The 26349-nt window shown below is 39.7% G+C and overlaps 1 protein-coding gene across 12 annotated transcripts in view; it reads left to right on the top strand.

The window, feature by feature from the left end:
* Positions 1–26349, top strand: part of mcf2lb (mcf.2 cell line derived transforming sequence-like b) — a 44300-nt gene that overhangs the window by 10592 nt on the left and 7359 nt on the right. For 9 of the 12 annotated variants that reach the window (XM_031293904.2, XM_036003914.1, XM_036003917.1 and 6 more), the window contains 16 exons: positions 8143–8226; positions 10505–10619; positions 14616–14706; positions 18489–18608; positions 18796–18912; positions 19357–19506; positions 20010–20134; positions 21217–21331; positions 21440–21559; positions 22920–23111; positions 23202–23393; positions 23964–24123; positions 25607–25668; positions 25769–25854; positions 26040–26106; positions 26192–26307. In XM_031293904.2, the coding sequence (XP_031149764.2) occupies positions 8143–8226; positions 10505–10619; positions 14616–14706; positions 18489–18608; positions 18796–18912; positions 19357–19506; positions 20010–20134; positions 21217–21331; positions 21440–21559; positions 22920–23111; positions 23202–23393; positions 23964–24123; positions 25607–25668; positions 25769–25854; positions 26040–26106; positions 26192–26307 (1912 nt within the window). Of the gene's footprint in view, positions 1–5500; positions 5673–8142; positions 8227–10504; positions 10620–13737; positions 14290–14615; positions 14707–18488; positions 18609–18795; positions 18913–19356; positions 19507–20009; positions 20135–21216; positions 21332–21439; positions 21560–22919; positions 23112–23201; positions 23394–23963; positions 24124–25606; positions 25669–25768; positions 25855–26039; positions 26107–26191; positions 26308–26349 lie in introns of those variants that run through there. The other 3 variants (XM_036003918.1, XM_036003921.1, XM_036003920.1) reach the window with 3 other exon arrangements.

Below are 26349 nucleotides of genomic sequence, written 5' to 3'. Positions count from 1 at the left end.
AATGGCTCTTTTGTTCATCTCTCAAGGTTTATGACGCGGTTTATGACACCTCGTGCTTGCTCTTAGTCATAGAGCAAACGTGTTAAATACAATGCCCCACCAACAAACAAAACACACACACATGCAAGCATACATGTACACGCACTTAGTCTATATCGACGACATTCCACTTCCGGGATTGTTCAGGTGCCGCCGAAAATTCCGTCGGATGTCCCTCTTTTTAGGCCGGATCTCCCACACCTTCCGCTTTCTTTGTGTTGGAATTCTGAACTCCCCTCGGTGCAGGGTAAATCCAGACAGCTAGCAAGATTATCTGTCAAATCTGAGTTTTCTGTTGCACAACTAAAACAACTTTTGAATGTACACGTTTCACCAAAACAAGTTCCTTCCTGAGTTTATTATGCAGAGGCACCGTCATTGTGTCCGAGGCTTAGCGCCGCCCAAGAAAATTGTGATTGGTTTAAAGAAATGCCAATAAACCACATCACGTTTTTCTTTCATCCTGGAATGCTGCGTGGACTACCCAGACCTTCCGCCACAGCGCTGTGGAGGAAGGTCTGGCAATGCGACACTAACACACACTTAACATAATAAACATATCTTGCCCAAACATTTTAGCACACTGAACTTGTATTTTTAGATAATGGCTGAATTAGAAGATATAATTGTGTCTATTAGCTAATTTTGACTGAAATATATCTTTTATACAACTCCTTGAAATGGAATCTAAATTGCCACATTCTGTTAAGAAACAGTGTCTTTCTTTGAGAGGTCTCATTAGAATTAAGTCTTTCAGTAAATCTGTAAGAATGGGGTCTTTTGTAAACAAGAATAGGGGCTTTGAATGGATACAGTCTGTGAATGGTTAAATGGGGATGCAGACAGTGTTTGAATGGGCTAGTCAGAATGAAGGCTTTGTACTTTTGGTCCACATCTTCTGAGATAAGGCATATGAGGAGCTTTGTTGGCCTAGGTAAATGAACGCTAGGCAAAGGACTGCGAGCTGCAGTTTTTACCTAACCAATGTGACACAACATGGCATGAAATAACTTAACATGCATGACGTTTTCCTGTTTCTGACTAGTCCTTCAGAGTCAAAACTGTATCCCTTTTTTAGAGGTCAGACTAAGTAATTTATTAGCAGGTTAGAGGCATTGCTATTCAACTGGGAGGGGTCAGGTAATTGTCTTTTTTAAAGGGGGGTGGGGGGGTTGCTGGTAGAACGTGGAGGGGAGGTAGAGTGCTACACTGTAGCTTTTGTCTACAGGCAAGGTAACCCGAGGTTGCAGTAGGAAGTCCCCACAGTTACTGAGTGACATCCTGCAGGCTTTAGATCACCTGCAGCCTGACAGAGAGCAAGAGGATGAATGTGGAGTCTGGTTAAAGGTGGAGTCACAATGAGAGGGAAATTGTTTCGGTGATACCTTTTTGCATAGCTGCATGGAACAAGTGTTTCGGAAGAGGAGTGAACAAGACGTGGACTGGGACAGCAGGATGGGGGGAGAGGAGACATTGGCACATTCAGGCTTCTTGATGGAGGAGGATGCTGAGGTGGAGTTGGACTCTGGGTTTTGCATGGAAGTGGATTCAGAGCTGAGTTTAGCTGGACAGGTGAGCGTAGGCTCAGATGAACACCCAGATAGAGGGGAGTTGGACTCTTTTGTGGTTACAGGACACACAGATTCTTTGTTTACTAGTAATGAGCAAACAGAGGGAAGTCCAGGAGGAGATGGATGGATTCAAACTCAAGAGGATGGTGAGATGGAGGCTGATTCAGGGTCAATGGAGAATGAAGACATTAAAGCGGAGAGAGGAGTAGAGATGGATAATCAAAGTGAAGAGGTCAAAGAGGAAGAGGGAGCATTGGATGTGTGTTTGTTGCCAGTAGATGAGAGTCGGGGTTATGTACGGATCTCTCTGGAGGAGGTGGAAAGATACTACAGATTTTCTCGCTGCTGCCACTGGCTGTGTGGTAGGTGTCAGATGCTATTATTTTCCCTCATCTTTTTTGTTTATGTATAAAAAAAATATTCTTCCTTTGTCACAGTCTTCCTTTCACCAAACTGTATTTACAGTATTTGTTTTGTGAGCAGTTTATCCCTGTTTCCCATTATAAGTACAATTTGGTTCTGTTATCTGAACACATCTTCAACCTGCCCTCTTCTGTTTGGGTTTACCTGCCCTCTACCTTTGCTCTCACCTAGAGTTACAACTGGCATATATGACATTTTGATAATGATCAAGAGTGATGCATCACTGCACTAGATTTAGATATAACCATGGGTAAATGTATGTTCTTGAACAGGTTTTGATGAGCTGAGGTAGAACAGAAGGGACGACAACAATGTTTTGTCTATTAGATATATCTTTTAGGGTTATTCAGGTTTTAGGCTATGCATTTTTAATTTTTGTATACAGGATGATTGCTGTTTTCCAACTTAGTTTTTTTTTTTTTTATCACAAACCATATCCTTATTTTTTTTATTGTGTGATTAAAGACCCAGTGTTGCACCTTAAACATTTCCTTTTTTAACCCTCATCTGAACCCTCTCACCCATGATATATGGACTCATCTGTCACTCCCCCCTCCATGACCATGACTGTAAGCCCCTTATTCCCACATGCCCTCCCCCATCTCTCTGTTTGTGGGTTTCCATTCGGTTCCCTCCCAACTACGACCTGTCCAATACCCAGAGTAAAAAAATATTTTCAGAATCATTTCATGTTTCCACTCTTTCTGGCTTGATGAACCAGAGTTTTAGGCTTCTGCTCTCGTCCTTTTTACTCGGTGTCAGTAGAGGCAGGCAGTCCAGGTGTGTGATGTGACCCACTAACGTTTGACTCGTCGCCCACAAACGTGAGCGTGTGTGGACAGTAATCCCCATCGTTAAGCCTCTAAAGAACATTAGCGCCTAAACCAGCAGGGTGTGTGTGTGTGTGTGTGTGTGTGTGTGTGTAATGTTGTTCAGGATGTATATTTTGTGTTGTTTTCATTAACACATTTACTGAAAAAGTGCTTTAATTCAGTTATCATAATTGTATAGCAGGAGTGGTAAGATTTTCATTATTCATTTTTATTTCAAGGTTAAAACAGCACATACCTTGGTATCTTCTAATCATCTACCATGTAATACAATGCAGACAAATATGAGTCAAACAAACACCAACAAGTAGTTAGAGCCCTTTTTTTCAATGAGCTTCATAATTCTTGCTTTCCTGTTGGAAGGATGTGGCCCGTGTGTGTCAATATACACAGACTGAGTTTCTTCAGACCACCTCATGGACAGTAGTACACTAATTATATATATATACTTTCCTGTTTTTTATTAGACATCATTGATGATTGATACTAAAAGACACTTTGGTTTCAGTCTCTCTTTTGTGAGAAATACAGTAGTATCTGAAACTGGCTCATCCTCTCCCTTTCTAATGGCCAGAGGGGCTGTTAACGATTGTAAAATACTGTGTGAACAGTGAGTGGAAGTAATGAAAGGAGTAGGAAGACAGGAGGAGTAACAGGAAAGGAAATGGTGACCAAAAAGTGGCTGTGAAAAGTGACTGAAACCCAAATCTGCCGTCTTTCAGGAGGGGATTTTCAGTAACAGAATACCCTATTTCTGGAAACAAAGTGCAGCTATTGCTGATCTGGGTGAGGGGTTGGTTTTGATATGTGTGGGAGTTGCTGGGGGCAAGGTGTGGCTGGCTAAGTAAATAAGGCTCTGTCAAAAAGTGAGCGCTCTGCAGATGGCTAGACAGTTGCAGCTTTGTGTCCTCAGGCAGTGAGTGGCCATTATTAACATGGCAACACTGCTTTACCAAGTTGCAAATATCAGATATGGTCCTTTGTCTAGTCTAATTTGTTCTTGCCTAACTAATGTTAAGGAGCCATTTTGGTGCACACACTCTTGCTTGAGGTTAAATTAAAAGAAAAGTAGAATAGGAAACTGCTTCAAATAACATCTGTAGATATCAGTCAGTCAGTTAGGTTTGGTTCTAAGGTCAGAATATTTTACTAAAGACAATACAATTATAACTGGCACAGTCCATGATGCTGCACGATATGCTTGTCCAGCCACAGGTAGGCTTTTAATTTATATTAGATGAACCTGTGCAACCCTTTGCCATATCATAAACAGAAGCATTTCCAATGGAGGAGAGAAGGGAACAGATTGATACCTGAGTGTAAATGAATTAGCACCTCAGGTCACGATGGTTTAACAAGGTGTTAATGCCAGTTTTGTGTGTGTATGACATATACAATTTACAAGACTACACATGTGTGTATGTGCCTGTCTGTGTGTGTCTTTGTATTCCTGGACATGGTAGAATAGGGTAATCTGTGCGTCAACATCAGAGGTCTCCTGCTGTCACGCAGGATTTAAAACCACCTGCTTCAGTGAACAGAAGCTGTAGAGAAGCATATGTGACGACATAAACTGATGTCACTGAGCTCCTTTCTCTCAGGGACTGTCTGTTCTTCTCTTAGTGATGTCATGAACTTATAACTTAATAATAAACATAACATAAACTATATGTATCTCCCATATAGTATCTCTGTTCTCTAGTAACTCATTATCTACTATATAAATGTAGTCCTGTACTCAGTTATTCAGCAGCTAAATAATCAGTTTATAGGTCATTCCTGATTAGTTCATCATTTGTTCTTTAGTAACTACTCACAATTTCCACTTCCTATTTTTGATGACATTAAAGCTATAGTGCATAGTTTCTGTCGCCCCCATGAGGAATTCTAAGTAATGACAACAAAACTGTCGGCGCGTCCACATGATACAAGCCTTACGTGACCGTGTGCTGCCCCCATGCCCCCTTCACACAGTTGCTTGTAACCAAGGAGGACACGGTGGATTAAAAAACATGATGGACTCTTCAGAAGAGGTAATTATCTTCACTCGAGCTTCTGCGCGGGAAAGTCACCGGACGACACAATCTTCTGAACATAGCCATACTGAGAAATACAGAGAGAGTTGTGTGGAGCTGATAGTCTTAATTAGCTTTGTAGCAACTCATTTAGCAATGGCTTAAATGTAATGGACGTTCATAAATATCAAAAAGTTACGCACTAAAGCTTTAAGCTCTTGTTCCTATAGATGCATTTAAATCGCTTTGGACAAGTGTACACTCTACAGTAGTCTTTGCAAAAACATGATCCAACATGTCAAGTATGGTCCCCTGAATAGCTAAAACCTTTGATGTTGTTTTGACACGACAGGCATGGGACCAGCTGGTCTCAGAGGAAAAAAGATTTAAAGGAGGCAGGAGACTGAAAATGCCACACCAAGAAGACACACTTGAAGGAATTCGGTCCTTAAGCTCTGTGTGTGTGTGTGTGTGTGTGTGTGTGTGTGTGTGTGTGTGTGTGTGTGTGTGTGTGCGCAATGAATGTCAGTGTACTGACCCTAATACCAAGTCATCTGATAGGTCCCATTGCCATACACAGAGTTAACAGCAAGACTTCTTGCTTTCTTTAAACTGGAGTCAGAGGAGGGCTCAAAGTAAAAGGGCTGTGCCTGTAAAGAGACAGTCAGGAAACATACAGGATAAAGAGGGGAACAACACCCATAACGATGACGGATATTTTGCGATGCTCCGAGGTGGACTGACTAGGTGAACGTTCATTTTGGCCTGGCTCTGAGCCTGATGTCAAAGGGCAGGTATGTATATGCCATAAAGGGAAAGTTGTCGGGACAAACTGTGTATTCATCCATGTCCTGTCAGTATAGTTCTTGATATCTTCGAGACTGTGTTTTTTTTGTATGATTTAGGGCAAAAACAAAAGACAGGAGAGACTCTACTTGTTATTTCTACACTATATCTGTACACCTACATCTCCCGAAGTCCTGTAGCCAGGAGCAAAAGTAGTATAGGGACAGAAATGCCTTTGTAAGGGGACTATTTCTTAAGGTTATATAAAAATTAAAATGCAATGGGCAAATTTGTTACATACAAACAATATATATATATATATATATATATATATACTTAATATAAATGTGTTTTATCCATAATGGTCATGAACTTTACAAATACAAAACTAACCTGTATAAAACTACTCTACACATTTTCCAGTGTGGGAAGTACTTGGTGATTCTGTATAATTTGCCTCAGGACAACAGAGCAAACAAAGTCAGACTAAGATGAAAAGTCAATATTGCTCTTTACTGTTACTTTAACTTACTGTTGTATGTTAGCAACCATGTATACAGGATAGTGTAGGTCACTGTGAGACACTCCCTTCCTGTAATCTCCTAGCTTTTCTGGTCCCTAGATGCCCCTGCTTTGTTGTTTTCCCTATCATTTTCCACCTGTATTTTCATTCCTCCAGCTTGTTTTTAACTAAAGCACAGTACCAAAATTCAGTTTTGTGAATGGTAAAAGATGCATGCAGGAGAACTAATGCTTTCTAGCCCTGGGCATCTTGGGCTAGTAGTGCTTTTATACAGAAAATGGAAAAGTAATAAAGAGCTGAAGAAACCAGTGCTTCATGTATTTCATGACTCTGTATGTCACGTGTCAAACTCAAGGCCCGCGGCCCCTCGCAGGTTTTGATCCGGCCCGCATATCAATTTAGGTTCACAATACATTTTGGCCCACCTAGTTTTTTTGTAGCTTTTTCAATGTTTTGTAACTTTTTCTGAAGTTTTTGTCACTTTTGCAGACACTTTTGGCCCTTTATGTTGACCAAACTGTAAGTGAGAAGGCTATATTAGACATGCAATAATGCAGTCAAAGATCCTTGACTTTTTTGATGAAATAAAAGTATGTGAATAAACTAAATGTCTGGCCCTTGAAGTGATTCATATTTTCCAGTGTGGCCCTTTGTGAAACTGAGTTTGACATCCCTGCTGTATGTGGTCTTTTAGCTTTAATGACATAGATGCCTACAGAGCCCCATTTGGCTGGAACTAGGTATAAAATATGCACGTAGATTTGTTGAACATCCGGTTGGCAGATCTGGCCAGTACTGAGCATTTTTTTTCAGGTTCTGATATTCAGTTGCGCTGATGGAAGGTATCTTAACACGAATGTTTGCACATCAAAATGCCCCAAGGGTTGATATTGAAAATTACCTTACAGCAGCTTCAAGCCTCAAGGCAGTATCTGCCCACAATGTGCTGGATTACTTTTATTTCTCTCTGGCCTCTCTCTATGATGTATTTGTTTAAAAGAACTGATCACAGACGGCTGCATGAATCCAGTGAAATAAATGTGAGTGATGTGAATTTTAATTTATGTTTTTAAAGATAATTAACCTATATAGATGCCACAGATGTAAACAGAGACAAACATTGCAAAGCACAAGCATTATAATCCTCTAGCAAATAACTGTACTTGTGCCAATTTTCCTGTATTGATCTGTTTTGCCCCTTTGCTGCACAGCTCTCATTTTCAAGTTGAACTGTGGCCAGTTTTCGTTCAACTAAAAAATTCCTCAAATACAAATCAATCCAAAAGCTGCATATTGTAGGGAGACCGTTTATGTTTAATGTGTATTTATAAAACCTAGCAGCTGGCAGAGACGGCTGTTTTTAGTGTAACCTACTTCTTTTCCACATTCATTTTGTCGGATTAAATGTCTCTATTTGTACGTTGTCTTACCACTCAGACAACAATGGAAATATACTGTATTTTCCTGTTTTCACATTTACTGTAACAATGTCCAACATGTAATGCTATTTTGATGATATACAAAGGTATACAGGGCGTATCCCTGGTATAACCAGAATCTTTATCTCCTACTGTGGTAATGAACCTTAAATCTGATTATTTTAATCCTTATGAAGGGAGTCTGTGGGGTGGGGGGACCAACCAACAAAGCCTGTTCATTTATCAATACTGTATGTTATCTACAACAGAACAGATCTGTGGGATCTACAACAGCAAGTCTCCAGTAATCACCATTACCCTTAATGTGCTGGAAATGTTACTGGCATAGTTTATATTTCTTGGAAAATGTGTGTTAAATTCTGCCTCTAGGATGTGTGAAAAGCAGCTCTTTATATTGCTTATATCAGTTGGTTAAGTGCCAGATGAATTAAACAGACCTGAGAAATCAACGTCAGGCTCCCTCCATACTGTACAGCTTTGACGTCACTAATATTTGCATTTCTCTGTTTTCACCAGATGAGATCATGCAGCTGGACAGCAGTCCGCTCCGTGCTGCTGACATCACCCCTGACCTCAAGAAGCAGTTTGCCTTCCTTTCAGGTGACACTTCCATGTCTGCCTCTGTCTATCTGTCGGTGTGGGTTCATGGGGATTTGTTTCTCATCTCATCTGCTGTCTGTTAGTTTATTACTTAATCAGCACACCACTAATCATCCGTCTCATCTCTGCCACCCGGGGAATCATTTATATTTTAACTACCCCACTTGATATTTGCATAGTCAGTGTGAACAGTTTTCTCCTGGCAGTTATCATTTGCTATTCAAATGTCACCTCCCTCCTTTTCCTCTTCGCTGATTGTCAGGTTTCGGTCCAGATACCCACTGTCTTTTTGCCACTGTTGCCTCTACATGTTCAGTTTAAGATAAAATTCATGTTTTGTGTCTTTTCACAACATTTGAGCCATCTTTCACTGAGATAACCAGGTATTTGTGACAGCTGTTATATCCTTTCCTACAGACCTGTGTGTGTGCTTTGTGTGTGTGCGTGTGTCAGGGGTGACCTTGTGGCTGCAGCAGCGTCGGGAACCATTTTGCAGACAAATATCTAAGCAGACGTTGAAACCATGACCATGCACTTGCTGTTGCTATAGCGATGAGAGAAGAAAAGGCAGACAGATTTGATATTCCAGTCACATGCGCTGACAGAGCAGCTGTGCGTGTAAGAAGTGAGATTGAACGTGTTTGTGTCAGCACCAATCGTTGTGTACAAACATGTTTCACCTCTTTTTCTCTAATCGTTATTTATTTCACTTTTCTATTGAGTCCAAAATTCCTTTTCTTAAAGGCCCTCAAAACACATTTTCTCAATTAGCTTCTTAATATGAGTGATGGGGTCCGACATGAACACACATCTTTCTGCCAGCATCAGAACGGTTTTGGTTAATTTCACGAGAGTTTTTTATGTATTTGTGTATTTTTCACTGTGCTCTCCTCACTGGTTTGAGGTGGGCAGAGCCCTGTTAGGAAAAGGTCACATACTCCCATGCACTATGAATCTAATGACAGTTGTTAGGCCCCTGTCAATCAAACCTCACCCACAGAGTCCAGAGGAAGCTGATCTTAAACTCCTTATAATTAATTACAAGGGACGTTTTTTTCCAAATGTTACCTTTAATTGTTGCTTATTTAGTCATGAATTAAAGAGAGATGCTTGAAACCAGGGGCCTTAAGGTAACGATGTGTGGGAAGATGGGGGCGTAAGGGGATAGGAAGATAATGTGATAATTAGTTAATTTTTAACATTTATTATTAAATCAACTGTTGACTTTTGTGAGGTACCGTTTCATTTTCATATATTTACAATATACATTTTTTTGTATTAATTTTAAATGGAGTGTGTTAAACTAAATCATTCATTATGATGGATATTGTAGCTTTAACATCAGTGCCCCCATGTGGCCACAGTTTCCTCTTCTCAGTGCTCTCTTCCTTTTTATCTAAGTGTAATAAACCAAAATACATTTTCCTTGTCAGATTGATTGACAGAGCCCCCAACACAGAGGCTGACAGCATGAAAGCTATGATCAGTTTAAATTGTTTTGTCTTTTGCCACATACTGTATATTATACTGTCCTATATACATATGAGTGCTGTACTGATATGCAACATCTCCAAGGAGATATACGGAAACATTGTTATGTAATTCTTATATATATTCATGTGGAAAGTATGACTATCCTATCAGTCTTTAATATAAATAAGTACCAAACTTGTGTTTTTATTTTCAAAATGTTGCACTAGCCAGCTTCCCTACCGATGCCTTGTGTAGGATTTAATGCTGATGTACATGGTTATAATACAAGACATGGCAAATATTTACACCTTCCAATGTCCGTACTGGTCTCTGTCAGTTCTCTATTAGATACAGGGGAGCACAACTATGGAGTAGTTATATCCACACTGCATTTCAGTCAACTTCTGTAAAAAATTATAAAAAAGGGGGCTTAGGACCTGTCTGATGAACCAAATGTAACTGTCTGTACTGATCTGAACTGTTCATATCTGATTTGTTTGGCCTTCCTGTCTCTCATAACCACTCCCACATACACACACATCCTCATTATATCTATATTCTTTAATTTATTTTATGCCTTTGTGATTTCCTTATCCTTGTTTTTTAATTCCATGCTTACTTGTGTTTAATTTGTACATTTCAGGACTTTTGTAATTGCTAATTCCTTCTATAAGCCCCTATGGGTTTTCTTTATCTCACCTGCACAATCTTTCTTTTTTTCTTGTTGTGTATCTGTTACCTTGATTTTATTGTGCAAATAAAAAAAGAAAAGAAATGACTGTTCCTCTGTTTTTCTATTTTTTAGGAGGTAGAGGAGATAATGGCAGCCCCATCATTGTGTTCCCAGAATTCCCTGCGTTTGGAGAAATCACGGACGGAGAGTTTCACAACGTGCTGACCTACCTGACTAGTGTACCCAGGTATAGTCCCTCGCTGGCTGATTGTCTCGCACACAAATTTGAAATTGTAGATGCTTTAGTGCAGGGGTGTCAAACTCATTTTAGTTCATGGGCCACATACCCCTAATTTGATCTCAAGTGGGCCAGACCAGTAAACTACACCAGAAAGATCAGAAACGTTATCTGCCACAGAGTTTCTTGTCAGTTTAATGTTGGCAAATGCAAGTTACTGCTGCTACGACAGCGTTCTAAAGGCCATTGTATGAAAAAATAATAATGTTACGGACCCGGGAGAGAGGGGTAATATTCTGAGAAAAAAAATCTGAATTTCTAAGATTAAAGTGATAAATTTACAGAAAAAGAACTCGTATATTCTCTGAGATTAAAGTGGTAAATTTGGAATTGGCATTAATTACTTCTCTGCAATTTTCACACTTTGCAAAGTCATCCAGTGGGCCTGATTGGACCCTTTGGTGGGCTGGTTCTGGCCCACGGGCCATATGTTTGACACCCCTGCCTTAGTGTATGAAGTCTGCCAGTAGGTGGCGGTGGATATTTTAAACACAGTTTCACCGCATAAAAATGTTAGCCACAGAAGATTTGTGCAGTGGATGAGACATTCAGTGTATTGCATAGATATCTGTAGGGGTAAAGTGATTCCTTTATTAATAAGATGGCCAATTAATAATCCCGGGGTCTTTATCAGTCTTCTGCAGACTGTCTTTGTTACATGAATAGACCAGACAAGGGGGGAGGGGAAATACGCGAAACCATCCCTTTCTCCAAGAAAACCATGTCCTGTCCTGTTTTTCTGTACAATATAAGTTTTTCTTTGATATTTTCCTCACAGTGTAGTCTTGCGTTTTCTTGATTTAGCTCTCCCCCTGTTTGTCCCACCCTTCCTTCATTGTGCCCACACTGGCAAAGTGCATAAAAATAGAAACTGCAGCAATTCTGACTGTTCGAATCTGAATAATGCATACAGACAGCTAAGCAGAGCTGTGTCCTGAAGTGTGTGTGTGTGTGTGTGTGTGTGTGTGTGTGTGTGTGTGTGTGTGTGTGTGTGTGTGTGTGTGTCAGTCAGTGTCAGCTATTATCAATAAGTCCAGCCTGTTTTAGCATGACCAAAATTTTGTATTACAGTTCAACCTCTGGGCCACAAGGATGTTTTTTTTCTTCCAAATCCAAGCTGAAAACCAGCTGACAGGCAGATATGATTTGCATCCCTTCTGAGTGTACAGTATTAAATAACCTCCTTCATGGTACAACTGTTGAGGTTTCCAGTTATCTGAAGGAGGGTCATCCACAGGGGTGAGATGGCATTGAGCCTGTTCTGAATACAGAGGCAGATGGCTGCAGCTACCTGAGGGACCGACACCCCCGACAGGGCTAACACAGTCCACAGCCAGGGAACAGCTGCTGCTAGTTTGAAACAAATACCTTTGGATCGATAATAACGGCAAGCTTCTAATGTTGATTTCATCATACCATACGTGTGCATGCTTTTTATCATATTATGTAAATATTTATTTTTAATTAAAGCTAAGATGTGTTAAGTATTGAATTAATTTCAGCATTATTTTCTGGATCCTAATTCATTTACCTGCGGCTTTGCATCTATAAACACACTCAGGAAATAAATTGAATAGCTATGTCCTTTGTCAGACCATGTTCTCATCTCGCTCCCCTCTCTCTTATTTTATTTCTCCTTGGTTTTGCAAATGCATTGATCTAGTTTTCCTGATTGGTTTTTATGTTAAAATGATATAGGTGGCACTAAGATATTATCCCAGAATTGAAACACATTCTGTACTCATCTTATTTAATCTGTTTCTAATTTAATATACCAGTGCTCTTATATTCAATCAGTCACCTTCTCTGCTCTGTTTAGTACGACAGATGAAGGGGAGGGTGCAACAGTATGTGTTTGCTACGTCTGCATATGCATTCATGCAGCAAATTTCCTTCATCACTGCATCGCCATTAGGCAGAGCTTTTTCACAACTCACAGCTCAACACTTTGTCCTGAGGAATCCAATTATTATTAGGACACTCATGCGTGTGCACTAGCAACATCACCAGACGGTTTATAGGAATATTTTAATATTAACCAATTTATATGCGAGACAGTGTCTGCTTACAATACGAAAACTATACAAATTATTATATGATTTAAAATGTCCATTTTCCCATTTAAATGTTGATACATTTTCAAAATCCTTCATTTTAGAACCCAGAATCCAAATACTTGATTATTTGTTTATTTATAGGGTGTAGTGCACTTAATCAACCTGACATTTTAAAAACATCAGTGTAACTGTGTCATGGTCTCATTTACACCCATAGTCCCAATAAAAATTAAAGCAGACAATAAAACGGACAGAGCTGATTAAACCAATATTATTGTATAATTTGACATATATTGAAAATCAAATGGGACACCAGCAATAGCTAGTCATCTGACGCACACCACAGAATGGGACATTTTCTTTTAGCAGCGACATTAGAGATTAATTTCATCCTGTTCTTCAGATATATTTATTTCAGCCTTATGGTGCTCTATGTTCACCAGAAACCTTCCCATCTCAGCAGCCGTTAATGTCTCAGAGGCAGTAAAAGCTCTTGTCCCACTGACTTGCCCGCTCTTCTCCTCCTCCTCCTCCTCCTCCTCCTCCTCCTCCTCCTCCTCCTCTGCGGCTGGGATGTAAAGCAGTTTGTGCTTTGAAAGCCCGAGTGGCTGTGAGAGTCTGTGGAAGACTGAGTGCTGAGCCAAGAAGTGATGGGATGTTGAAGGAAGAGAACAGGAAAAGGGATGAAAAGGGGAGGGAAAGGATGACAAGTGCCACTATGAATGTGAATGTTACAGTGAGAGAAATTAGAGAGGCGGACATCGATAAACATTCTGTATTTTTCATAATAAATGTAACCCTCATGATTACAGTGGTATCCTCTTTGAGCCTGACCCCCCTCCCCCTCCCCCCACATCTGTAAAGATCTGCTGACTGGCTACTAGAGCTGCTCATCACTTTGTAGCCATCCTGTGATAGGCTTATTTCTCAGCGGCTCCCAGTATCTCATTGGAAGGCTGATAGATGCAGTGCAGGGGGGCCAGGCTGGACGCTGTGGTGGTCTGAAGCATTTGGCTCCCTCCCATTCAAACAGCACAGCACGCTAGGATCTACCTCTAAAGGACATCCCCATCTCCTGTGCTTTTGTTTTGGCTTTATTTTCCCAAGGACTGCTCTTTTTTTATCTGCTGCCAACCTGTTTGTGCAGTATGGTGGACATGAAAGACATTGCTTAAGGATTACAGTGATATTTCTGCATGAACAGTTCTGACAGTGCTGAGGTGCTCATGTGCACCTATGCAGTGGGTGCATCATGTTTTCAAGTATGCACAGGGGGAGTCTGCCGGTGAGCTGCACATGCGGTTGTCATTGATTGTTGGTGCTGTGTAAACCATAAAGCCCTCCACTCTCCTGGGACCAGAGAGGACGGCAGGGGGAGGGGGGCACAGGGAGAATTGGGGGTTCGATGGCCAAGAAATCTGGAGGTACTTCACAGCATATCCTTTTATGGACTGCACCAGCTGTCTAAGAAGATAAAGAGCAGCCTAACAAAACAACAAGCTGTGAACAAGCACTGAGGTTCTCTACTGTCTCACTGTTCACACGGCGACAGAAAACTTCCTGTATGTTTCATGTCTTTGTGTTTGTTCCTCTTTGAGTTCTTGTGTTTTCTGTCCTTAAGAGTGTATGTATGTGTGTGTATATATATATATATATATATATATATATATATATATATATATATATATATATATATATATTATTTTTTTTTTTTTAAGAGTCTGTGGCCCTTCAGTCTATGCTGCAGTGTGTGATTTATTTAATACTTTTTTGTCAGTGTGAGGTAAAAGTGAATGTGTTACCCTCTCACCATTTACTGTGCTGTTACTGTGCTGTTAAATAGACAACTGTTTTATTTGTGGTGAATGTGTTGCTCTGTGTGTTCCAGTTTGTCTTCAACGGGCGTGGGTTTCATCTTGGTCATCGATCGCCGGCAAGACCGATGGGCGGCCGTGAAGGGGACCCTGCTTCGTATCGCAGTAAGTTGCCCTTTGTGTATGTACATGTGGCCGTGCACTTACTTCCTGTCTGTGACGTTAATGTCTTTGTGTCTGTGTGGGAGGGAAACAGCCCTTTTAATCAACTGTTGAAATAAGAGGACCCTGCCCAGGTTTGAGAGGCACTGGCCTTGTACCATCACCCATAGGGGGGAGGAGGTTTGTCACGCCAAAGAAAGGTGTTGGAGCGTCCCCATCCCTGTCTCGCTGCTCCACCACTAATATCACTACCACCTTGGTGGGGTTGATATGAGCCAGCCTCATCCTTGAACTCTATCCCATCACCACCACAGCTTGCCATGTGTTTCCAAAGCCTCAGGGACAAATAAGCAAACAAAAAAAGACAGAAGGACATCATGTTTATTTTGTTGACTCATTTATTTAAATGTCTCACTTATCATCTCTGCGTCATATTATGACATATTAGACTTTCATGCTGTGATTCAAGAGACGTAGTTTGAGTCATATTTTCAGTTTTCTGCACTGTAATCAGTTGCTTCATGCTCCTGCAGGAAGAGAAACAGTTGTCCTTAGCACATAACTTATTTTCCTATCACCTCTTTCATTGCTACTTGATGATTCATTCTACCTTTTTTTGAGACCGAGAACTGATACTAGTCATGAAATTTATGTTTCGGAATAAAATGCAGTGGTAGAGCATCAGAAGTAATCCGGGTTCTGCTCTCGTTTGTTCATTCCAGTTGTTTCAGTCTTCTCCTCTGGGAGCTGGTATGCCTATCTTTTCATCTGTACTTCATGTTTTGTGTAGCTCTCCTTATAAAACAATGTGCGTGGGTAAGAATCACCCCATCACACAATCTCCCAGCATATTTCTTTTTGGGCTAAAACAATGGACAGTTGAATAGCACCATGATTCATGCTCAATTAGTCAGTTTTTAACAATTTTTCCAGCTTCATTTATATCAACATTCAGCTTCTATTCCCTGCAAGTGTAGTACAGACATGTTTATTGTTGTTGATATACAGTACAGGTAACAGAGGAACGTTTGTGTTGGAGAGATCCTTACAGTTCTACAGTATCGTTAACTAAAGACAGCTAAGTAATAACTCAACATAGAGAGGGATGTAGAAAAAGATGAAATGTCTGAGAGAGAATGAGAGATAAATATCACCATGCGTGGTTTCAAGAGACATGGGAGACCACATCGCTCATTTCAAATTAAATCAAGCTTTATTATTCCCACAAGGGGGGCTTTTACAGACTGACAGGCTGGTAATAGGGGGCATTCAGTCATCCCTGCAATAATGTCCTGTTTGGGGTGATTCAGCCAGGCTGCTAAATGGATGATGATGAAAACTGGCACTTTTCAAGCTGCTTATACTGTATGTTTTTGTAGTGGAGACTAGTTCATTGGCGAAATCCCATTATATTCAATGCATACTGGGATGTATTCACTCAGCCAGGTTTTTCAGTCAGTGTGTACATGTTATGAGGGTGTGTGCCTGTGTGTGCGAGAGAAAAATATACGAGGGCATTGAATGTTCATCCTGTCTAAGGATTCCCTTTGTCTTTTTGTGTGTCTATGTTAATGAGCACACTTGTGTATACATGTGCTTGTGTAAATTTGTGGGTCAGTGTGTTTCAAGAAAAAGCCCGTTGCAGTGTATGGCTTAGTTTGATCTGATGACAGACAGAAAGTGTGTTGATAGACTGGTCCTAATTAAGTCTGCAGAGTTACTGTCAGTCCCTAAAGCAAACCCTCCTCCCTTGTCATTTGTCTGGCTTTTCTTCAAAGGCTTTGTGTGTGTAACAAGAACAAGTAGTAGACCATGACCATGACTGCCAGCGACCACATATCCAAGCAGCACGGTTGAATGGTTAGAAGCTGCAATATACATTCAAAGGCTGGAGACATGTCAACAAAACCAATGAAAAGACGAAAATTCACCAATGCCTATCTTAGTGCATCTCTGAATACTTTCTGAATACTCTACCCTGTCTGTAGCCCTAATCCCATTAATTCTTACTGAAGACGTAAATCTTTGGTCATGAATACATAGTTTCATATTTTATAAAAGGCTAAATAATTTTCTAAAACAGCAGGGCACTGTAGTTTTTAGCAAACATTACTCAAAAACTCAAATAGTGTATTAATTGGGGACTATTTTAAGCTGCAGAGTGAGGATTTATGGTACCTGGATGTTTGTGGATTGACTCAGAATAAACTACACTGCCAATCTTTATTGTAATAAAGGAACATTTTACCCAGTGATCAGTGTTCTCATGAATGTTTTTTGTTTTTGTTTTTGGACAAAGCTATATGGCACAAAGAATAAGATATATCAGGCTTTGGCTACACAGGGAATACTTGTCAGTAGGATCAATTATGATCAGTTTTTAATTTGGATCTTTTCATGGGTTTTGTTGACATTAAGCAAAATGAAGACTCTTGCCAGACTTATCCTTTGAAAACCAGTTTCTGAGTGTGCTGCACACCATGTTCAAAACAATTAACCATAAATACACTGCATATAACAGCTCTTTGTTGTATAGTAGCACCTACTACTACAATGATATAAAAACAGCAGTATGTCCCACAACCATTTTCATTTCTCCAGATGGTGAGTGACCATTTTCACAGTGTTCCTCCTGGTTTTGGCAGGTCAGCAAGGACAAACACTGAATTGATTTATTAATTCCATTAACAGTGCCTATCCCAAGTGGTTTGTATTAACACTGCATTCATTGTCATTTCTGCTTAGAGCAGCATTCCCCAACTCACTCGGGAAGGGTTGCCAATTGTACGAAGCAGCCGTTTAGGTCATTAGCTAATTAAAGTAGCATTAACAATTGCATCACAGGGAAGATCAGTGTCCACCCTCAACCATCATCCAACTTCTTTCCCAGCAGTACTTAATCTGTCAGTGTGTGTCAATCGTGACATTTTAATTGGCATTTTATTGGTTGTATTGGCTGGGCTGAGCTGAGTGTGTGGTATCTACATAGCATGATAAATATGACAAGGATGTTCAGAAAGTATCTAACAAACCATTTTTTTGCTTAGTTAGGATATCTTAATATATGCACCTGCACACATGTATGAGTTGGTGGTGAATCCGTCTACCTCATTATTCATGCAGAAGCCTCCCGGGGACATGAAGATTAATGTCCCTGCCACAGGAGGGTAGGGCTGGGAGAAAATCAAATATCACGATATTTTTGACCAAATACCTCGATATCGATACCGCAACGATATTATAGTGTTGACTATTGGTGCTTTCACAAAATATTTAAACAATGAGATTTCTGATAAATAATCATCAGTAATGTGGATATAATGACTAAGTGGGTAAAGGCAAATAATCTAACAGTTATAACAGTCTGGTAAGTTCAGAAAATGACATTACTTTACTGTAATGCAGCCTTTAAAACCAGAAAAAGATAACACTTATGCCATATTACGATATTACGATATCCAAAATCTAAGACGATATCTAGTCTCATATCACGATATCGATATAATATTGCTGTGTTGCCCAGTTCTGCAGGAGGGTGTCTGACATCTCCCACATCTTTCCCATTCTCTTGTACTCTACACACTCCACGTACATGCTTTAATGTGTTTGAGCGAGATTTTTTTACATGGGATACCAGAGCAGGGAATAATATATAGGAAGTGCAGGCTTTCAGCAGAAAGAACAGAACCTTTCCTACAGAAACGTGATGTACAATGGACTCAGAGCGGAGGATTCTGTCTGCTCTGTTGCATAAGTGAGCGTTTCCATCCACTCTCTCATTTCAGGGCTCCTTTCCGGGGAACCTCCAGCTGGTTCTGATTCTGAGGCCCACGACCCTCCTGCAGCGTACACTCTCTGACATCCTCTTCAAGTTCAACAAGGATGAGTTCAAGATGAAGGTGCCGGTGCGTACAGTCACTCCTGTTACCTCTGGAAACACTGCTTCAGTGACTTGTATTTCTTCCCTTTGTTGGACCAATCCAACTTATTTAAGAAAGAAGAGTTTAATAGAATGCTCATAAAAGTACCTAAAATGCTAGTTAATATGATTATTATCGATGTATATAATAGTTTCAGGTGTTTCTGTTTCAGGTGATCATGCTGAGCTCAATAACGGAGCTGCACTCCTACATCGACCGCTCCCAGCTAACCCAGGAACTCGGAGGAACACAGGAGTACTGCCATGAGAAGTGGATCTCTCACCGCACTGTATGTACACTGTACACCACCTTAGTGGTCAACATGGACAACATAACGCTGTTCCACATTACAAGGCACTTTATGAGTGACATGAATTAATACATACTGTGAAAAAGTACATGTAAAAGGTAAAGACAAATAAGTTAAATTTGAGATGCTCAAGCTACCCTTATATGTCTGTGTGTTGCATATATGTCAACATACTATAGTGTAATAAAAGTTAATAAATGATAATGATATCATCAAAACATGGCCAAAACTAACAAGAATTAAACCCTCCATTAATTCTGTCTAATACAATCAAGAAAAGACTACTGTAAAAACTCCTACAAAGTATACTACATCAGGATCACCTGAATCTAAAAAATGAAGTCACTGCAAATTGTTGTTTTTTCTTGGTCACATTATGAGCATTGCATGCTGACAATCTTTGTTGTGGCTTGCATGCATCAGGCTATTGAAGGCTTTGCATTGATGGTAAAGAAAACTGCACAGACCCTGCAGTCGTTTGGGACTGAGCTGGCTGAAACTGAACTCCCCAATGAAATCCAGGCCACAACCATCCTGCTGAGCACCCACACTAACAAGAAAGACAAAATGAAGGTAACACTGTTAACATACACATACATTGTTTATATGTATACAGTATATTAGGTATGTATATTTGTTATGTATTTGGATTATATCACCTAGGGATGTAACGGTATGAAAATTTAACGTCACGGTTATAGTGACCAAAATTATCACGGTTTTCAGTGTTATCGCGGTATTTTTAAAAGTGTGTTCAATATGTTCAGAAAGCAATGATAGGCCTACACAAGCTGAAATAGCTTAAAAAAGTGTAACAGTGTTTATTATATTACAAAAATATAGGCAAAACCTTATGAAAAGTGCAACTTTTAACATCAAAGGAACAAGGGTTCAGCATGTAAACAGCTTATTTGTCAGGAACATTTCCAGTAGTGCCGGTTTAAATTATACAAATCCAAACATTCAAGCTAAGACATAAAGAACAATATGTAAATGTAAACTGTACACATGAACACTTTAAAGTCAAATTAAATTATCACGGTTTTCGGTATTAAAACGGTAATTGTTGTCTATAGGAGGATCTGCTGGTAGCTCTGGGTCAGGGCAGCAGGCTGCTGGAGAGCATCAATGAGCCTGTGGTGCGAGACCCCGACCACAACATGAACCAGGATGAACTGGAGAACCTGGCTACAGTGCAAAGGTTAGAACCACTAGAGCTGATAAAGCTGCAGGATGCTAAACACCAGACTCTGTGTTGTAATTATGTAAAAGAGCAAATAATCCAGACTATCATGGGCATAAAGTAACAAGCCAGATGAAAGAGATAATGTTTCAGATGTTTAACACATCTGGTTCTGTCACATACAGTATCATACATATCAACTGAAAATGATTATGGTTACAGTAACACTGTATTTGGGTTATTGTTGACACTGAAATAATAAGGTGTCAAAACTATTTGAGGTGACACTCAGAAACTGAATGTAAAGCATGTTTTTATTATCTTATGCTTAAGAGATAAGTGAACAGTTGAAAGAAAATAGTCATATAATTTGTAATTTTGTAATTTATCATGGTAATTAAATATCCTTTAAACCATTTATTAAATTTACCAAACATTTTCAAGTTCCAGCTTCTTAATGTGAGTGTTTGTTTACTTTTCTCAATTACATATACCTTTCATATCTTTGTGTTTTTATTAATATTGGTTTGGAAAGATTTGTCATTTGTGATGGGTATTTGTCATTATTATTTTTCATATTTAAACAAACTGATCTGTACATTTCCTCTATCTCTAACCATTACATAACATTACTAAACATTTAAGATGCACACTGTAGTCATTTCAGTGTCAGCGCCGGACTAAAGATATTGTGCTATCATTGTTGTTTATCGCTCTGATTGATCCATGTAACAAAGATTTAAGCCAGTAGACTTTGTTTGTTGTTGTTGATGACAGATAATTTGTTCACAGTTGTCTCAGCTCTGCCTTCAGTAGAGTTGTAATAATAGTTGGCAAGGCAGTGTGCTCTGAGGTTAGTCAGTGCGGTATTTTAAGGAACACTGAGGGCACTGAATCCTGTGTCAACGGGCATTAGCTCTACATAACATTCACACACGCACACACGCACAGAAAATATATCCAAATACCTCAATCAGAATCCCCACTGCATTTTCTACTCTATTCATTTCTCTCCTCACTGCTTTTGGTCTCCTGGCTGTTTTTTAACAATCGATCTCGGTCTCTTGCTGTCCCCATCTCTTTCTCCGCTCTTCTTTCAGACTGTTGTCTCAGCTGGATGAGACAGAAAGGGCTTTTGATGAGTTCTGGGTGAGGCATCAAACCAAACTGGAGCAGTGTCTCCAACTGCGCCACTTTGAGCACAACTACAGAGAGGTGAGCTGGAAACTGTTAGCTCAGGTAAAATTGTCCATAAAAGACTTCAACAGAGACCACATGATCCCCGTTAAACCTGGAAAACTAACTGTGGTATTTCTGCTGCAGGTGAGGGCTCTGCTGGATCAGGTGTCTGAGAAACTTGCAACCTTCTCTGAAGTGGGGATCAGCCCAGCCCACGCTGACCATATTCTGTGTGAACTCACCACCTATGAGGAGAGAGTGTGTGTAAGTAATACCTCACCCCTCACAAAGCTAAAGCTTTGTTTAACCATGACATGAATAGATGAGTAATATCGTTTATAATGGGGTGGGTTTGTTGTTGGTGGGATAAAACAGACCTCAGTGAGCCAAAATAATGTGTTTATTATAATCATATTCATAAAATCATAATACATAAAGTAAAATATCGACATAGTACTTCTTGAAAAAGGCCTTAATGAGCATAATTTCATTTAAAAAACACACACTGCCAAGGCTGCATAATCATCTACATTTGCTTAGAAAATATTTTAAAAAGTTTAACCCTCATCTGGATCCAGATCTGCATCAAAATACACATTTCAGTCATGTTGATTGGCTGATGGTGGCCATGCTTTTGGGCCAGTACTTAAATCATGTCTGGGAATGTTGCAAAACCTCACGCCACATGAACAGTTTTTTCCCCTCCGCCACTAGCCTTATCAACAAGGCCCGTAACCCACCCTGACTCTCCCCACACTCCACCTCTGGCTCCTCATGCCACTGTACCTACTCTGCTGTACCGTTCCTTTTTACTACTTTTTAACTTATTGTATTATTTCATTTAACATACATTAATACATCCTGTGTGTATATGTTTATACTTATATTGTTTATATTCTTTTTATCCTTCTTATATTTAGAGAATGTGTGACATGCACCAACAACACCAAGACAAATTTTTTTTTCTTTCTATTTAACCTTTATTTTACCAGGGAAAATCACATTGAGATTAAAATCTCTTTTACAATTGAGCCCGGGCCAAGAAGGCAGCACATAAAAATACACTTAACATACAATAAATAACAGACAGACAGGGATGGACAGCAATAATAAATAAGAAAATAAAAACAGAAAATCACATTTTCAAAACAAGCGCAAACATGTTGATATATTAAATTCCTTATGTAAAAAACGTACTTGGCAATAAAGCCCTTTCTGATTCTGATTCTGATTCTGATATAGTGCCACCTATGGGCAAAATGCCATCACATTTTGCTGGACCTCTCAGAGATATGGTGCATACAATTGGACAGTGCATTCAAGAGTTATAATATATAACTCAAAATTCAGGTTCATCCAGGTATGAACAATTTGTCGAAAATGACTTATAGGGGTGCCTGGGTAGCTCACCTGGTAGAGCGCGTGCCCATATATAGAGGTTTCCTCGTCCCAGTTCGACCCCGGCCCGCTGCTGCATGTCATTCCCCCTCCCTCTCCCCTTTCATGTCTTCAGCTGTCCTATAAAAATAAAGGCCTAAAATGCCCAAAAATAATCTTTAAACAAAAAGAAAACGACTCATAGTTAGAAGGAATACTTAACAAGTATGACTCCACTGGTCCACAGGTGGTGCTGAACAGAGTCTCGTCGTTGGCCCATGAGGGTGATGAGCTGATCCAGAACTCCCACTATGCTGAAGACTCCATTCAGCCCAAGTGCAGCGAGCTCAGATCAATCAATGAGGATGTGAGCAGCAACCTGAGGGCCAAGAAGGACCACCTCCTCAAAGCCATGGAGCTGCACCACTGTTTGGAGAGAGTAAGAAGACCACACACTCCCGGTGTAGTTGCTTTGTCTTGTTTGTTGTTGTTTTTTTACTGATTCTTTCTCCTCTGCTGTCCTCCTCAGGCTTCTAAATGGGTTGATGATGGTATATACCTGCTTGCATCTCAGCCAGTAGACAAGTGTCAATCACATGAGGGGGCGGAGTTAGCCCTTAAGGAGCTGGAGCGTTACCTGGATAACTCAGGCCAGAACCAACTGACAGACCTCAGTACCATCTGGAGTGATTATGAGGCAGTGCTCAACCAGCAGTTCAGAGTAAGACGACCAAACAAAGAATAAATGTGTTGCATTTTTAAACATCAGTCTGTCAGTGTCAAATGGAATGTGACAATTAATACATGTGTGTATGTGACAATTTTAGGGCAGTTATTGAAAACCGATATGACCTATTGTTAACATTTTTCTCACATCAGTATGATATCATTTGTGCTAGAGTTTATCAAAATGTTTGACCACATTTTCAAAAACAAAACAAAACAAAAAACAATGTTTTGTTTCACAAAGAAGATGTTATGTCTGTTAGTGTTATCTATTGCTACACAGAAGAGGATGAACAGTTTGTGCAAGTAATTTCCATTGCTCTTTCAGTTATCTGATTACATGACATGAGAAACTGTCTTAATCGTTAGTTGTGCTGGGAAAAAAGCAACCAAGAGGATTTTTTATACTGTATAGCTATCCCAAAAATCTATTACAGATGTAAGTTTGTCTTAAAATTAAAATAAGATACTTGACATAAGACATTTATGTTCATTTCTAATGATATGCTGACAGAAAAAATACCCACTCAAGTATTGACACTCCTCTGAACTTCTTGTGTATCAGGACCAAGTGGAGAAGGTTTTCCAGAAGCAGTCGTCCATGCAGGAGATGTTTGACAAGAGGAGGGTAAGCCTGAAGAAGCTAGCAGCCAAACAGACAAGGCCGGTGCAGCCGGTAGCCCCCCGACCTGAAGCCTTCATCAAATCCCCCCTCAGCTCGCCCGGTCAGTCTCCACACATCCACACCTAGTCCATTTATTTCACACATTGCAGAGCCTTTTAGAGGCTTTTATCCTCCTCATTCTTTGCATGGCCCTAATGCTATTCACATGATGTATATCGCTTAAATGTACATTATCAGACTTTACCTTTAGACTTTAACAGCCCTTTAACACTTGATAGAGTAGCTTTATAAAATGGACCTCACTAATGGTGTGTACTGTGCCTTACCTGTCAAACAACATGGACGCTACATTTTAGAAACTTTCATTGTAGACACAAATAACACAGACATTATAACTGAGGGATAGGTACTTGAGAATTTAGGAATGTTAGTGATGTCTTAGCATCCATAAGCATACACATTAATGGATGGCTTTTGGTCTGTGTTTTATAGTTTTAAAAGAAAACACAACGCATTCATGAGGACTGTTATGATCTTTATTTTCCTGAATGAGAAGATAAACTCCTGCGAAAAGCTTCAGTAAAAAGCTTGTATCAACATAATAGCAGCAATATAATAAACACAAATTTAAATGAGGCAATCCTCTAACAAGAAATGAAAAACGCTTTATTTTAATGTCTATTTCTTTGCATATCAGGCTTTCTTCAGGTCTCCTTTTGCATTTTGCAGATAATGTATTGGCAGCATGATGTATATTGTAAACTTCAAGACACTTTTCTACACTTTATCTCATTTGGTTTAAAAAATAAATTAAAATTCATCGAGATTTGCTGTTGCTGACTGAAAAGGCAGCAGAAATAATTTGAATGCTTTGAATTTGTAGCTACAACATGAAAACAAGATGAGATTAGAATCCATTCTGAAATGTATAGTTCTCTCTCAGCACAATAAAGCCTCAGTGCAAAAGGGCTATACTTACTCTTGCACCCTATACTTTTCATTTATAGGTTATATTAATATTCTTTTAAAATGTATTTTAATATTTACTGTAATAGAAAACATTGTATATGTCAGACCATTAAAACTCCAAAACCATGTAATTTTAATAAACATATCTGGTACTAGATCTATTACATCCCAGTAATTTCTAATAAAACAAAAAAAGTTTCAATCATCATTTCTTAATTCATGTATATCTGTTTCCTCACTCATATGTTCTAATTCTAGTTTATACGTAGACTACCAAGCATGTGACACCTCAAATATTAGTGTGGACTAATGACCAACCAAAACTTGCTTAGATAATCTACTTCTACTGGCTGCTGTAATATGTTTTATTTGTTCTTTGTTTTGTGCAAAGTGGAGAATGTTGTGTGTGCACATTGGACTGAAAGCTGTGGAATTAATTACTGTTGTATTGGTGTCATGTAATTCCGTGTGGGATGGGCCACTTAGTGGCATGACACGTAAATAAAAATTTCAATCAATCCATCAATATATAATGGTATGTCAGTAGATGGATGCAACATTTATTTATTTCCCTACATTTATTCTGACTGTTTTTTCCTCGTCCCCTTCCACAGCACACAGAGCACAGCAGGACAAAAAGTGCTCAGATACAGACTCTGGGAACAACTGTGAGAAAGTGAGTGTAGAGCATTGTCATGACTCTCTTTGTGTCTGCACGCTGTCTGTCTCTAAAGTTTGTATTGTCTGTCCCTTATCATGGTGGGTTTTCTTCCCAGGGAAACGGCCAACTGCAGAACGGAGACAGTAACAGCAGACATGCCTCTCTGTCGGAGGAGGAGGAGAACCTGGCGGTGCTCAGGAGGTGAGGGATCAGCCGTTGCTCTTTCATCTGTAATCAAATTACACAGCAGATGGACTGTGTGAAAACAGTTATCTCATTATCTAGAGAGCTGTGCATCTATCTTTTCTGAATCAAATCTTTCATTTGATCTCTCTTTTGCTTTGCCCTTCTCTCCGTCTCACTCTTTATTCTGTCCTTGTTTGCAGGCACGTTATGAACGAGCTGCTGGAAACTGAGAGAGCCTACGTGGAGGAGCTGCTCTGTGTATTACAGGTGTTTATTCACTCCACTAAATGTGTATTACTCTCTGTCTTTTACTTGTGTCTAGATTTTCATGTTTTGTTTGTGTGTGTTGCAGGGATATGCTTCGGAGATGGACAGTGCAGCAATGGCTCACCTCATCCCCGCTCCTTTGCAGAACAAAAAGGAGGTTCTGTTCGGCAACATGTCAGAAATCTACCACTTCCATGAGAGGTGAGAGAGCGCCATCTGCCTGTCATTGATGATACTGACCTG

This window comes from Sander lucioperca, chromosome 8 (assembly GCF_008315115.2).
Source record: "Sander lucioperca isolate FBNREF2018 chromosome 8, SLUC_FBN_1.2, whole genome shotgun sequence".
NCBI classification, from domain to species: Eukaryota; Metazoa; Chordata; class Actinopteri; order Perciformes; family Percidae; genus Sander; species Sander lucioperca.
This window is presented reverse-complemented; position numbering and strand designations above follow the sequence as displayed.